Raw genomic sequence first — 15465 nt, forward strand, 5'->3', positions numbered from 1 at the left:
ATTCAAGGTCATAATTATTTGAGTAAATAAGCGTTCCATTTTATTTTCATTCAAATCAACCCTCCTGTTATTAAAGTATGAGAGCAACAGCTTGCCATTGCCATAGAACTCCTCTCTCTGCTCACCTCTCCAACATTGTTCTGAAGTTTCTAGGTTTCTTCTTGGGGAACACTATTGGCCTTCTCCCAGAACCTTTGCAATTTTTCTTCTACGTATCACTTGAACAATTTTGTTGTACCATTTAGGTTCATAATTTTAAGTCTATGCTTGCTAATCAGCTCTATTTTGTGGTTAATATTCTTCATTTTACCATTGAGCATAATTCCTTTGCTCTCACCTGAGATAGCAGCAGTTTCCCGTGTCAATCTATTATTCGTTTTTCTTCATGTAATTATGCTCATGAATATTGACTCTTGGCAATGCTGATCCTAAATAATATTAAATTCAGAATTGTTATGGTTGCTTTTATTCAGAGCTGTCTTGTTTTTCATTTCCTCCATGCTATGTTTACCATTGCCAAATTAATGCAAGAACTAATCCTTACAGATTCACTTCGCTTAACCATCTGTTGCTTGTGAGCAACTCAAAGTTTGTTTTTTTTTCGTCTCTCTCTCTCTCTCTTCATGAGTAAACTAGAATTTTGTTTTACAGGATACAGCTGGTCAAGAGCGATACAGAACCATTACTACTGCCTACTACAGAGGAGCCATGGGCTTCATACTTATGTATGACATTGCCAATGAAGAATCCTTTAATGCAGTGCAAGACTGGTGAGCTGCATTTTTATTCTCCGATCATTTTATCAATGTGTTCTCTTTTTAATAATGATTCCCTTCATCCATCCATTGGACTTACTTTCATTGAGCATTCCTTAGGACAAAGAGTGCTAATTAACATAGTTGATAACTTACTTAAAGACCAATATAAGTGTTGCTCTTGAATTCTCCCATCAGGTGAGATAGCTCACTTCCTTATCTAATGGTAAACTAAGTGATTGAAATACTGCCTGATTCTGACAGACAAGCTAGGGAGATCTCTCTCAAATTAGTTTATGCAATTTGGGATAGGGGTGGTAGCAATGCAGTTAGCTGCAGCCCATCTGAGAAGGAAGAGAAAAATGATTCAGGACATCAATGAATTCCTCTCCAACTAAATACGTGCAGAATTGAATGGAGTTGCTGCTTTCATAGTCATAGAGTTTATATATTACAGAAACAAGTCACTAATCCCTCAGCGCACCAAGTCACTAATCCCAAACTAATCCAATTTTATTCTCCCCACATTCCCATCAGCTCCACCCAGCTTCTATCACTCACCTACGCACTAGGGACCATTTACAGTGGCCAATTAACTGACCATGCTTTGGGACGTTGGAGGAAACTGCAGCACACGGAGGAAACCTAAACAGTCACAAGAATATCTTGCAAACTCCATGCAGACAGCACTGATGGTCAGCAGCGAACCTGGGCTGCAGGAGCTATTAGCTGCACTGCCCTTTATAAGTTAATAATAATCAGACTAATTTTGTTCGGTGACATGTTGCTAAACATTCTGAGGAATTTCTTGGTAGCTGGATACCTTGCTTACTGCGTATATGCTCGCTGAGTTCCTGAGGACACTCTGGAGTTTGTCCCTTTTATCTTATTCAAGAACTCAAAGGTCTAGCCTTCCCTCAGATCCATATAGTTGGTCCTTTGAACTGTGGCTGCTGTGGTTCTGACATGGAGATATTGATTGTTATTTCTTTTGTGAAATCCCATATGGTCTGCTTTTAAAAATCCATTATCTGTACAAAGCAAAATTAATGGTATTTGTATTGTGAGTATTCCTGGCTTACAATTTACTAAATATCATGGTATAACTTAGGACAGCAGAGTGCTAGTGATAAATCAGGAAACATTTACCTTCAAAGACGAGCACACTACAAGGCAATTTAAATTTTTATGAAATGCTTTGGGATGATTGCTCCAATCCTGACCCACTTTCCTGGGACAGTGGTTAATTTATATGCAGAATGTCTACCACCACTTAGAAAACATGACTAGATAGGAAGGGTCCTAAAAACTAGGATTTCAGCAAACTAGGAGACCCCAGATGATGAGTATCTGTATGGATTAAAGAGATACAGGATTGTAACAAATTCCTTCATTGGGAAGTCCCTTCACTGTGGAATTTAAAAATAAAATTTCAGGATCTGGTAAGGCCAGCATTTATTGCCCATCCTTAATTGCCCCTTGAGAAGGTGGTGCAGAGCCCTTTACAACTGAGTAGCTTGCTAGGCCATTTCAGAGTCAATTACATGGATGGGTCTGGTATCACGTGCAGGCCAGATTTTCTCTCCTGCACAGAGTTGAGTAAATCAGATGGCTTTTTATAACAATTCTGTAGTTTTTGTGGTTATCTGTACCAATAATTATTTGCTGTTTTTCATTATATAGAAGTTATTTTTGACAAAGGTTAAACATCTGTTATAGAATAATGTGCCATGTGTTACACAATGCAAATTACTCACAGTTGTTGCTGGATTCTAGCATAACTGTAATAATGTCAGATGTTTTCTGCTGGTACAGGACAAGCAGAACCATCTTCTTGCAAATACTGAGAAGAATCATTAACTAAAAGTATGTTGCAATGGTATTGGAAAATCACATCATTATGTCATTTCCCGACCAACTTTGAAGGCAAACTTGTCTTTAGCAGAGCTGTGATAATATTTAATTTTATTGGTATTCAAATACAAAACAAAAAGCAGTATAAAGTATTTGATACTGAGCTAAAACAATTGTGCCAGAATGTAAAGGGGTAAGATTATAAAGCACTACATAAGATTATGAACTACCAAACGATTGTAGAGAAATATATTACAATATTTGCTGCAGGAATGCGAATAAAAATGAATAGTGATTGAGCCATTATCTTTAAATAGATCCCCCCTTATTAGATTTTAAGAGCCGCCTTCTGTATGAACAATAATACATCTTTTTGCACATTTTATTACATCATTATCTTAATTACTAGTTGACCTAAATATGTATGTCAAAATGTAGCACATCTTATATACCCTGGAGTCTGAAATGGCTGTGGGATTGCACACAAGCTGGATCAACTTAATTAATGTGTCCTCCCTACACACTCTTGGATCTCTGGAAGAAGGTTGTGGAAACTGGACCATTGGACACCAAGAGACAAAAATACAAAAGGAAAGTGGCAGCATAAAGAATATAATGTAATAAAAGAAATGCATAAGGTTTTATTACAAAGTCATTCACACTGGAAGTCTTTTCCAAAAAACATAGTTAGAGAGAAAGTTTTCTTAACAGCTCATTTTTTTCTGATCTTTTCTTGCATACGGGGGGCTTTAGTTTGGACAGCTAGTTAGGGTTAACTGAGCTTAATCTGATTTGATAAGAAGTATGAGCCAGAGGCAGGGCAATGCCAATATAGTGAGCAAGGTGGTAGCAAAGTTTAGAGTCTCATAGGCCAAAACTGGGGGCCAAAGGTAGTTGATAGATGCTTCTGGGAGTGAAGTGAAGTGATTCTTCAACACTGACTTTGATGAGGCAGATGCCACCTCTGGTTTCCTACTGGCTCTGGCACTGGGAGTCTGGCTTTTTTGGCCATTTTAGAAGTGACAGAGCAGTAGGCCTGGCTGGAAATGGCAGCTAAACTGCAGAGTGAATACAGGAACATAGGAACAGAATTTAGGCTCTTGAACCTGTTCTGGCATGCACTGAAAAAACAGATGATCTGTGACATAATTCTATTTACCTTATTCATATTTTATCTATATATGCTCTGACTAATTCTCTCTACTTCATAACAAACTGAATGAAAATAAGTTTATGCATAATAATTGTTTGCTGGACATCCTGCCTGAGAAGTTATTTACTTTATGATGGCATTTCTCATGGATAATGAAAAACATAACTGCTGAGAGCCAGAATTTGCTTTGGATATTTGTGTCAACTTTTGTGCTGTAGTCAGGCTAACCTCAGAAGATCAGATATAAACTACTGTCACGTCCTCCATCCACAGTAATAAGAACATAAGACATAGGAACAGGGGTAGGCCATCTGGCCCGTTGAGTCTGCTCCCCCATTCAATAAGATCATGGCTGATCTGGCTGTGGACTCAGATCCACCTACCTGCCTTTTCCCCATAACCCTTAATTCCCTTACTATGCAAAAATCTATCTAACTGTGTCTTAAATATACTTAATGAGGTAGCCTCCACTGCTTCCCTGTGTCACTACTGGGAAGAGGCTTGACCCAAAACCAGAGCAGCAGAGACAACTTAGCAGTGAATAATGACTTTAATAAAAGACCACAAAATAACAAGACACGAGGGGCCCCAAAACAGGAGAGAATAGAAACTAAACACCACAGGCAACAAGGTAACCTTAGGCAGGGAAAGTATATCGAGGAGCAACTGGTTTGGGTCTGACTGGTTTGATGAGTGAACAAGGACTGTGGATGAGAATTGGGGTTAAATAAGCTGCAGGTGATGAGTCTGGAACGAGCAGCAGATGAATCCTATTAGCTGGATGGAGGCTGGGCATGTGCAGGTTGGGAGGTGTCCATGGGAGTAGGCCTGACACCCTGGGCAGAGAATTCCACAGATTCACTTCTCTCTGGGAAAAACAGTTTTTCCTCATCTCCGTCCAAAATCTTTTCCCCCGAACCTTAGGCTGTGTCCCCAGCTCTAGTCTCACCTACCAGTGGAAACAACCTTCCTGCCTCCAGCTTATCCATCCCTTTCATAATTTTATATGTTTCTATAAGATCCCCTTTCATTCTTCTGAATTCCAGCGAGTATAGTCCCAGGTGACTCAATTTCTCCTCATAGGCTAACCCCCTCATCTCTGGAATCAACCTGGTGAACCTCCTCTGCACTGCCTCCAAAGCCAGTATATCTTTCCTCAAGTAAGGAGACCAGAACTGAGGCCTCACCAGTACCCTGTGCAGTTGCAGCATAACCTCCCTGCTCTTAAATTCAATCCCTCTAGCGATGAAGGCTAACATTCCATTTGCCTTCTTGATAACCTGTTGCATCCGCAAACCAACCTTTTGCAATTCATGCACAAGCACTCCCAAGTCCCTCTACAGAACAGCATGCTGCAGTGTTTCACCGTTTAAATAATAACCTGATCTTCTATTTTTCCTTCCAAAGTGGATGACCTCGCATTTACCAATATTGTACTTCATCTGCCAGACCCTTGTCCACTCACTTAACCTATCTATAGCTCTCTGCAGACTCTCTGCATCCTCTGCACAATTTGCTTTTACACTCGGTTTAGTGTCATTAGCAAACTTAGATACATTACACTCGGTCCCCTCTTCCAAATCATTAATGTGTATCATGAACAATTACGGGCCCAGCACCGACCCCTGCGGCACACCACTTACCACTGATTGTTAACCAGAGAAACACCCACTTATCCCAACTCTCTGCCTTCTATTGGTTAACCAATCCTCTATCCATGCTAATACATCATCCCCAACTCCATGCATCTTTATCTTATGGATCAATCTTTTATGCAACACCTCATGGAACACCTTCTGGAAACCAAGTATACAACATCCACCTGTTCCCCTCTATCCACTGCACTCATTATATCCTCAAAGAACTCCAGTAAGTTTGTCAAACAGGACATGTCCTTCCTGAACCCCTGCTGTGTCTGCCTGATGGAACCACTTCTATCCAGATGTCTCGCTATTTCTTCCTTAATAATAGCTTCAAGCATTTTCCCGACTACAGGACATTAAGCTAACTGGCCTATAGTTACCTGCCTTTTGCTTACTTCATTTTTTTAAACAGTGGCATGACATTTGCTGTCTTCCAATCTGCCGGGACCTGCCCAGAGTCCAGATAATTTTGGTAAATTATCACAAACACCTCTACTATAACTTCCGCCATTTCTTTCAGTACCCTGGGATGCATCTCATTAGAACCAGGGGACTTGTCTACCTTTAGGCCCACGAGTTTGCTCAGCACTACTCCTTTAGTGACAGCGATTGTATCAAGGTCCTCAGCTCCCATCGTATTCATAACATCTCTCTTTGACATGTTAGATGTGTCCTCCACTGTGAAGAGCCACACAAAATAGTCATTCAAGGCCTCAGCCATTTCCACATTACCCAATATTAATTCCCCCTTTTCATCTTCCAAGTGACCTACGTTCACAATAGCCACCCTTTTCTTCTTTATATAATTATAAAATCTTTTACTATCTGTTTTTATATTTTGTGCTACTTTACTTTTATAATCTATCTTCCCTTTCCTTATAGCTTGCTTTGTGGTTCTTTGTTGCTTTTTAAAGTTTTCCCAATCTTCCAGTTGCACATTACTTTTGGCGACTTTGTATGCCTGAGCTTTTAGCTTGAAACTGTCTTTTATTTCCTTAGTTATCCAAGGCTGGCTCTCCCCACCCTTATTGTCCTTGCTTTTAACTGGAATATACTTCTATTGAGCACCGTGAAAAATCTCTTTGAAAGTCTTCCACGGTTCCTCAACTGTCCCACCATATAGCTTGCGTTTCCAGTCTACGCCAGCCAACTCCTCCCTCATCCCATCGTAGTCTCCCTTGTTTAGGCATAATACATTGGTTTTAGATCGAACTATTGCACCCTCCATTTGTATGAGAAATTCAGTCATACTATGATCACTCTTTCCAAGAGGATCCATAACCACAAGATCGTTAATTTTACCTGTCTCATTGCACAGGACCAGATCTAGGATAGCATTTTCCCTTGTAGGTTCACTAATGTGCTGCTCAAGAAAGCCATACGGATGCATTCTCCTCAAGACTGCCTCGACCAACTTGATTCGCCCAATCTATGTGGAAGTTAAAGTCCCCCATGACAACTGCCACTCCATTCTTACATGCATCAAATATTTTTTGGTTTATTGCCTGTGCCACTGCAATATTATTCGGTGGCCCACAGACAACTCCCACCAGTGATTTTTCTTTCCCTTTGCTATTCCTAATCTCTGCCCAGATGGACTCAACATTCTGCTCCCTAGATCTTATATCATCTCTCACTATCGCCTTGATCTCATTCTTAATTAAGAGTGCTACCCCACCTCCCTTACCTTCCTGCCTATCCTTCAGTATTACCTGATACCCTTGGGTATTTAATTCCCACTCATCTCCACCTTGAAACCATGTTTCTGTAATGGCCACTAAATCATACCCCTTTGTTCTGATTTGTGCCACAGGTTCACTGATCTTGTTTTGAATACTATGGACATTCAGATAAAGTGCCCTTATACTCATATTCTCATTCTCTTTGAATAGCAATCACACACAGAAGCAACAGATCTTATTTACCGGAATTATAACTTTAGTTTCAGTTAATTTTACAGATTTCTTTCTCGATAACGTCTGACTTCATTTGTTTCCTTGAGATGATTGACTCCCCTTCAGATTTGTATTTTTCCAGTATATCCTAAAACATTTCATCAATTCTTTCTTATTTCCTTCCCTTCTCTTCCTGCTCTTCTTAACATTCATTCAGTTAGCTTATAAAATATAGTGTTTGATATTTTTGTAACCATTTTATCAACATTAATAAACATTTTGAAAAATAATACTTTTTACCAGAAGGCAATCAACAAGGTGTCACATAAAAGACAGTGTACATGATAAAAACCCATGGTACTGGGGGTTAACATGGATTGAGGACTGGTTATCACATGGAAGACAGTTGGAATAAATGGGTCTTTTTCAGACTGGAAAATTATAACTAGTGGTGTACCCCAAGGATCAGTCCTTGGCCCATGTGGCTGATGTAACAGATTTCTACACCACGCTAGAAATTCAGAGAGTCGTCAAACATGCCAAAATCTATATTTTCTGGAATTACAAATATTTTGAAATCATGTTTCCTGTTATTTTCATGTGTTGGAGCATTATACTGCTTAAAAGCTTCCATATTTTTGTGACCTATGTGCCATATATATTGTCAAGAAATTTTTCTTTTCCTTTATGTTGGGAAATGTCCAGCTTCTTTTTGCCATTACATTGAAGATAGTACAGACACAGCCCACATATAAACCTGTTAAAGTGGATCAGAGTTGTGGAATCAACAGTGTAGAGCTATATTTTTAACTACATAGTTCATTTTGTTGTCAATCCAAAGTCTATAACTCCTTCCTGAACCACTACGATCATAAGCACTCTCAACCATTTTTGCACTGTTGTTTGTGAGATTTTACTACAAAGCTGCTGAATTTGCCTGTCGTGCAATTCAGAAGCAATTTGTTGCATGAAGTTCTCTCAAATGTTTCATTGTTGGAAGACACCATGTAAGTGGCAATGTCATTCATGATTGTTATACCTCTCTCTAGAGATGCTGCTTGCTCAGACACACAGACCATTTAATATTAAGTTATGAATATTCAATGAAGTATCACTGGTTGCATTCTGATAGTCCCTTAGCTAGTTAAGCCAACCTTAAAATTGGGCATAAAAACAACCTCTGTTGTGTGTGTAACTGGCAATTTTTAAAGGAATACATATTTATTAACATTTTGTTAAAATTACCAAAAGAAGTGACAGAGTGAATTGCAATATTGTTGATCGAGGAGGGGGCATTGCTCATTATACCAGGAAAGCTGGCTTTCTGCTCAATTTCAAGAAGTGCCATAAATGTCTAGCATCCACCTGGACTGATGTTAGTGTTGTGGTTTAACATCTCACGCAAAGAACAGCATATAGTGTCAGACTAGATGGTCAGGTTTATCCAGTGTTTCAGCTCAAGTTCTAGAGCCTTATTTTAATTATCCAACTCAGATAGTAAAATGCTTCCATTTGAGTGATTATTTGATACATCTTTGGTGTTTTCATGTTGATATTTTGGGCCTATTACTGAATTGAGATTCAAGATAAAATTGTAAAGGACTATTACAAGTTCAGATCTGCTGTTCAGGTACCTTGTTGTCTTAATCTAGCAGCCTGCTTTTTGAATGATACTGACCTTGAATTTGCCAGAATTGAGCCCAGGCATATAAGAACAGGTTAAATCTGTACAGTTCTGCGGCAAGCTATATATTTAAAAATTTAAGCATGTTCAGGATTTGAATGCATGTATCCTCACATGCAGAAGTCTTGAACTTGCTGACTGATTCTAGTTGGCAAATCTCACAGTGCCATCTGCTGCTGTGCCGTCCAGAGGTGGAGCACAAGTTGCCAAGATCCACTGGAGCTTACACTGGGGAATCTGCTCCTAGATCCTGCGCCAGAATCTGTGCAAGCATTCATTTCAATGGGGGTTTTGTAGCTGTGAGGAAGGTACGTTACACATTTCTAATCATTTGTGCCTGCAGTTTTTAAAAAAGTTATTAAGTGTTTATATGTTTTATTAGTAATTTTTAACATTTCTCAATTCTTTATTTCATTTTTGGTAGCTTTTAAATGCTGCTGAATGCTTGGGAGCAGGAGAGGGAAGGAAGGAGTTAGATAGTTTAGGATCAGAATTCCATAGCTTAGGACTGGCAGTATGATCACCATTGGTAGACTGATGAAAATTCTGATGCACAAAAGGCCAAAATTGGAGGAGTGCAAAGACTTTGGAGGATTGTATGGCTGGAGGTGGTTACAGAGATGAGTGGTGAAAACTTACGAAGGGATTTGAAAACAAGGATGTGAATTTTACAAGTAAGGCATTAAAGGACTGTGAACACAAGGATTACAGATGAATGGAACTTGAGATCTTTGAATGAATCATTGAGCATGGGCACAGACCCTAAGGCCCACTGAGTCAATGTTAACCATAAAGCAACCATTTACACCAATCCTACACTAATGGCATTTTGTTCTCTCCACTCCCCTCAGATTGTATTACTCACCTGCACACCAGGGGCAGGACTGAATGCAGGTCGCTGAAGCTGTGAGGCAGCAGCTCTACCATGTGCCATTGGTAGAGCTGCTGATGAGCTCTGGCTAATGGAGGGTTGTAGGTATGAATTTTACCAGGTCTGCGATGAGATTCACTGAAGTTAACAAAGGTCTAGATGAGTTAGTTATGACATTCCTTAAAAATGTATTCACATGGATATTAGGTGAACACAGAATTGAACTAACCTATCAACCCCTCTACACTTCTGACACTGTTTAGATTCAGTGGTGAAGAATTACCCCAAATCTATGAATCACTGCCTTTAGGAAGACAAAGAATTGAAAAGAAAATTTGTAGATCTTGTCTTACTACTTGTTATCATCGTGGTGATGGCTCAATTATTAAAACTTGAGAAAATATAAAACGAGAAAAGGCCAATTGAATCATATATTCAATAATCATTGAAAGGATAAATTCTTTTGATTTTCAGTATGTTCCAATATCTATTAATTTTCTACTTAGCTTTTCTTGTTCTCTTCGTGACCCTTCATCCCTTATTATCTCCGGTGAAGTCATTTTTCATTCCGTGTTTCTCTCCACAAGCCCCAAGTTCTTAATAAATCTTTGTCGCATTTCTCTGATGTCCAATATACAAATGTTGCACCAAAAATATTAGATTAGCTGCTGAAATATATTTCATACACATGTTTTTGGAGAATATCCCTGCAAATCTCTGCTAATTTCCATTACTTTTGAAACAGGGCAACCCAAATCAAAACCTACTCATGGGATAATGCACAAGTCATCCTCGCTGGAAATAAGTGTGACATGCAAGATGAACGTGTAATTCCTGCTGAAAAGGGAAAGCATCTGGCTGAGCAGCTGGGTAGGTGATTGCTATTTTTCATAATAGTAATTATATAATATAATTCAATAATGTTAATAATTCTAATTCTCTTTCTTTGTATTCACTTTTTGGACCTGGACAATGCCTGCAAGGCCAGCATTTACTGCCCGTCCCTAACTGCCCTTGCGAAGGTGATGATGAGCCATCATCTTGAACTGCTTCAGCATAATGCTATTACAGCGCCAGCGACCCGGGTTCAATTCCGGCTGCTGTCTGTAAAGAGTTTGCACGTTCTCCCTGTGACTGTTGGGTTTCCTCCGGGTGCTCCATTTTCCTCCCACATTCCAAAGACGTACGGGTTAGGAAGTTGTGGGCATGCTATGTTGGCACCGGAAGTGTGGCGACACTTATGGGCTGTCCCCCAGAACTTTCTACACAAAGATGCATTTCACTGTGTGTTTCGATGTACATGTGACTAATAAAGAAATCTTAAATCTAATCTTACTTCTGTAAAGGTACTCCAATAGTGCTATTGGGTAGGGAGTTCTGGGATTTAGATCCAGCAATGATGAAATACCAGTGATAAATTTCCATATCAGGATGATGCATGATTTGGAGGAATATCCATTCTTTCAAATCCTAAATCCTCCATGGTTTACAGTGATGTGCTTTTGAATGGTTTAGTAAGATAACTGTTAGCATTTTATTAATGCCTTAAAATTTAAATTAGTTGTGTTCAGCAATAACGAAACATTAACATTAATAAACAGTAAGTTATTTTAGGAATATTTTGCCTGTAGTTTATTAGAAATTGTGCTCTTTACCTCTGAATTCTGAATTTAGATCTAGATTGTACTGAAGGCATGAATTTTGGTTTCTGATGGCTAAGTGGATCTTAAGGTGAAACAAAAACCAACCTGAACAGGTGCCAGTCCTTAATTTTATTTAGTAACAACTTATAATTGTGAAAGGAAATAACAGAAATGGGTGATGTGAGGAAGAAAAATCACACTCATGCATTTGAGATGTTATTTGAAGGCGGCTGTACATTTTCTGGACAAGTATAGAATTCACCACTAATGCATGTATCAAAGGTGAAAGTACTTCACTCCTTGATGAGTACAAATATTAAGGAACTATAATTTTCATATTTATGGCACCTATTTGATATTTGGACTATAAAGGAAAAACTCAAATGCAGATAAATTAGAACTATGATTTTGTACTCCAACAGGCATGTCTCCTGGTCTGTGTTAGTGACAGCTATTTTGTAAGTAGTTAGCAATGACTTCCATTGCATTAATGCTAAGAGAAAGTTAAAGAATGTTTTTGTGCACATGAAAATGGCACTAAAATGATGCAGTGCAGAGGAATTGCAGGGCTGTGAGGGAATTTATTTTTATGAACATAACAAACATAAATATCAATTTGCTTTATTGTAGAAGACTCCCATAAATAAAATAATTCACTACCGTTGCAACAGAGATTGCCTACAGATAGTCAGTATAGATTTATTGCCAATATTTCTGTCACATAAATATTTATTCTAATTTTAACCTATGCTTTCGATGAGGACTTCAATGTCCTCTGTAAATTTTAGTATCATGCCTTTGAAACCTTATCTTCAATGTACACACCTTCGTCGGAATGATTAGTTTCCAATTAATGTTGCCTTAATTTGTTACTTTGATACATGTTTGTATGTGATGACAGAAAATGTAGAACAACTTTAGTGCAATGATTTGCAGAAACATACATTATCCTCTTAAACGTTTCTTAACTTCAGCATCTTTTTCATGCATAATTATAGTTGGACCATCTGCTTATTAATTCTGTTTTTAGTCATCCACTACCCTTACAGCACAGTACATAAGTAAAAGTGAAAATGTGTAAATAAATAAATATGCTATACTTGTGGTGGTCTTTCGATGAAATAATAGAGAATAGCTGGTAACTAATTTGCAGACATTTAAAAGTGTCATCAAATGAACAAAAAGGAGCCAAAAAACTTTTTTTTAGTGCAAAATTGTGTGAGGACTGCCTCACCAAGGTCAGTAATACGTAAAAATTGAGTAACTTTTCATTCAAGAATTCTATGATTCTATATACATTTTCATTTGTAAAAGTGATATAATGTTTTGACATGTGGCCACTGTACATTAACTATAACTTCAAATAACTTCCCTGTCAGATTGGGATGATCTAGATCCCAGAGCTGCAATATCTGACTCATCACACAATTCTTGAACCCTCTCTCAGACTTGTCTTTCCTAAAATTGGTTTATTTCTTGCCATTATTTATCTTTTCAAATCCCTTTGACACCTCTTTCTCTTTTTTAATGTTATTATCCTGTGCCAACCCCTTTGCTTTTAAACCTTATCCTGCACTCTTCTGTTCCCACCCCCCACAACCACTATCAACAATAACACTAGCAAACTTCCCCTTGAGGACATTGGTCCTCTTGGCAGTCCTGACTTTACAGCATTTAGCCTCAAAGAGCAAAAGAAAAGATTCTGCTTCTGATCACAATGCACTGATCTAAAGACAAAAAAATTATTGATAATGGAAATCCGAAGTTAAAACACAAAATGTTGAAAATAGTCAGGTCAAGCACTGCCTATGCAGATGAAAACATTTAAGATTGATGACCTTTCATCAGAAATGGGGAAACTGAGGAATAAATGTGTTTTAATTTGGTGGCAAGGGTGGGGAGAACAAAGAGATTGTCTGTGAGAGGGTGGAAACCAAAAGAAACCATTTGGCACAGGTGGTGTTGAAGCCATCTGAAAGGAGGGTGGTGCAGACCTGTTAATCAACATTAATCTGCCTGGAAGTGCTGTAAATAAAAGAGTTAAATGAGGACAGAGGAAAGAGAAGAAAACAAATAAACAGTGCTGAAACTGTAAGGTGCAGAACACAGCAGTTGCTACAAATCTGAAATAAGAGAGAATGCTGAAACGTTCGACAAGTCAGGTAGCAGGACAGGGAAAAGCTGAGTGAATTTTAAGCTCTAGGGTTGTAATCTCAGGGTTACTCCCTGTGCCAGGTGCTGGCAAGGCAAGAAATAGGAAGATAGTACAGTTGAATGAAACTAAGGAGCTGATGCGGGGGGGAGGGCTTCAGGTACATGGATCATTGGGCTCTCTTCCAGGGCAGGCAGAACCTGTACAAGATGGAGGGGTTGCACCTAAACTGGAGGGGCATCAATATCCTTGCAGGGAGGTTTGCTCGTGCCACTCAGGAGAGTTTAAACAAGCATGGCAGAGGTGGGAACCAAAGCAGCAGGTCAGCAAATATAGAGATTAAGGGGAAGTTAGGGGTTAGGTCACATCAGTCTGAAGGGAAGGACAGGCAAGGCAAGGTTAGTGGATGGGACTAATATGCTGAAGTGTGTTTATTTCAATGCAGGGAGTATTATGGGTAAGGCAGTTGAACTTAAAGCCTGGATTAGTGCATGTAACAATGATGTCATGGCCATTACTGAGACGTGATCGGAGAGGGGCAGCACTGGCAGCTCAATGTTCCAGGGTTTTGATGTAAAAGAGGTGGGAGAGTTGCATTACTGATTAGCGAGAATGTCACAGCTACACTCGGGACATAATGGAGGGCTCATCCAGTGAGGCAATATGGGTACAGCTCAAAAATAAGAAAGGTGCTATCACTACGATGGGGCTATACTATAGGCCTCCCAATAGCGAGCAGGAGATAAAGGAACAGATATGTGGGCAGATTATGGAAAGATGTAAAAGCAACAGGGTTATTGGAGTGGGTGACTTTAATTTCCCCAATATTGACTGGACTCACTTAGTGCAAGAAGCTTAGATGGGGCAGAATTTCTTAGGTGCATCCAAGAGGGTTTCAATGGGAGAGTATCACAACTCCTCAAGTTTTGAGATCGTGATGGATAGAGATAGGACTGGACCTCAGGGGAAAGTGCTAAATTGGGGGAAGGTAAATTATAAAACATTTTTAGGCAGGAGCTGGGGAGAGTAGATTGGGAGTAGCTGTTACTGGGTAAATTCACATCTGACATATGAGAGTCGTTAAAAGGTGAGCTGGTCAGAAACCAGGACCAACATGTTCCTGTGTGGAAGAAGGACAAAATAGGCAGACACACTGAACTCGTGTCCTCATATCTCGACTCCATTTTGTCCCCCCTTGGTTCAATCCCTTCCCACCTACATCCATGACACTTGTCACAAACCAGCAACAAAAGAAACACACTGAGCATGATTCAGTGTTAAAAACTATTTTATTAATCACAACTTATGATAATACGTAAAATAAAAGTAAAAATGTTAGTATGTTAGAATTCAAAAATGTTAAACCTTGAACGTTAACCCCAAAACTAAACTCGTCGTGTGTGTGTGTGACAAAGTCCAAAACTCCCAGTTCCAGAATGGTTCTTAAAGTTCAGTTCCGCAAGCCATAAGGTGAAACATGAGCAAGGGCTTCTTCAACAACCACCGTTGTCTGAAGATAAGATGTAGATGTAGAAAAACATAGAGAGAGTACATACAAAATCCAAATGTTCCACGATGGAACCCAAACGACACTTCAGTGTTTACTCAGTAGTGACTTCCTCACCCCGAAAAGCATCCGAACCGTGGTCGTCCACACACAAATACCTGTTTCCTTCTACAGGTCAGCAACAAAGTGAACTCCACCGGATTACTTCCAACTTCCATACATGGATTTCAGTGGCAAACACAGTTATTGTTTCTCATCCATCGATAGAGAAAACAAGCAGGCTGGTGTCTCTCTCCCTTCTCTCTCTC

The 15465-nt window shown here is 39.2% G+C and overlaps 1 protein-coding gene across 1 annotated transcript in view; it reads left to right on the forward strand.

Moving 5' to 3' along the window:
• The window catches only part of LOC127568353 (ras-related protein Rab-3C-like), a 102475-nt gene that overhangs the window by 76969 nt on the left and 10041 nt on the right, over positions 1-15465 (forward strand). Inside the window, exons 3-4 of the mRNA XM_052011998.1 lie at positions 652-770; positions 10601-10725. Coding sequence (XP_051867958.1) covers positions 652-770; positions 10601-10725 — 244 coding nt within the window. The remainder of the gene's footprint in view (positions 1-651; positions 771-10600; positions 10726-15465) is intronic.

Source organism: Pristis pectinata, chromosome 3 (assembly GCF_009764475.1).
Source record: "Pristis pectinata isolate sPriPec2 chromosome 3, sPriPec2.1.pri, whole genome shotgun sequence".
Classification (NCBI taxonomy): domain Eukaryota; kingdom Metazoa; phylum Chordata; class Chondrichthyes; order Rhinopristiformes; family Pristidae; genus Pristis; species Pristis pectinata.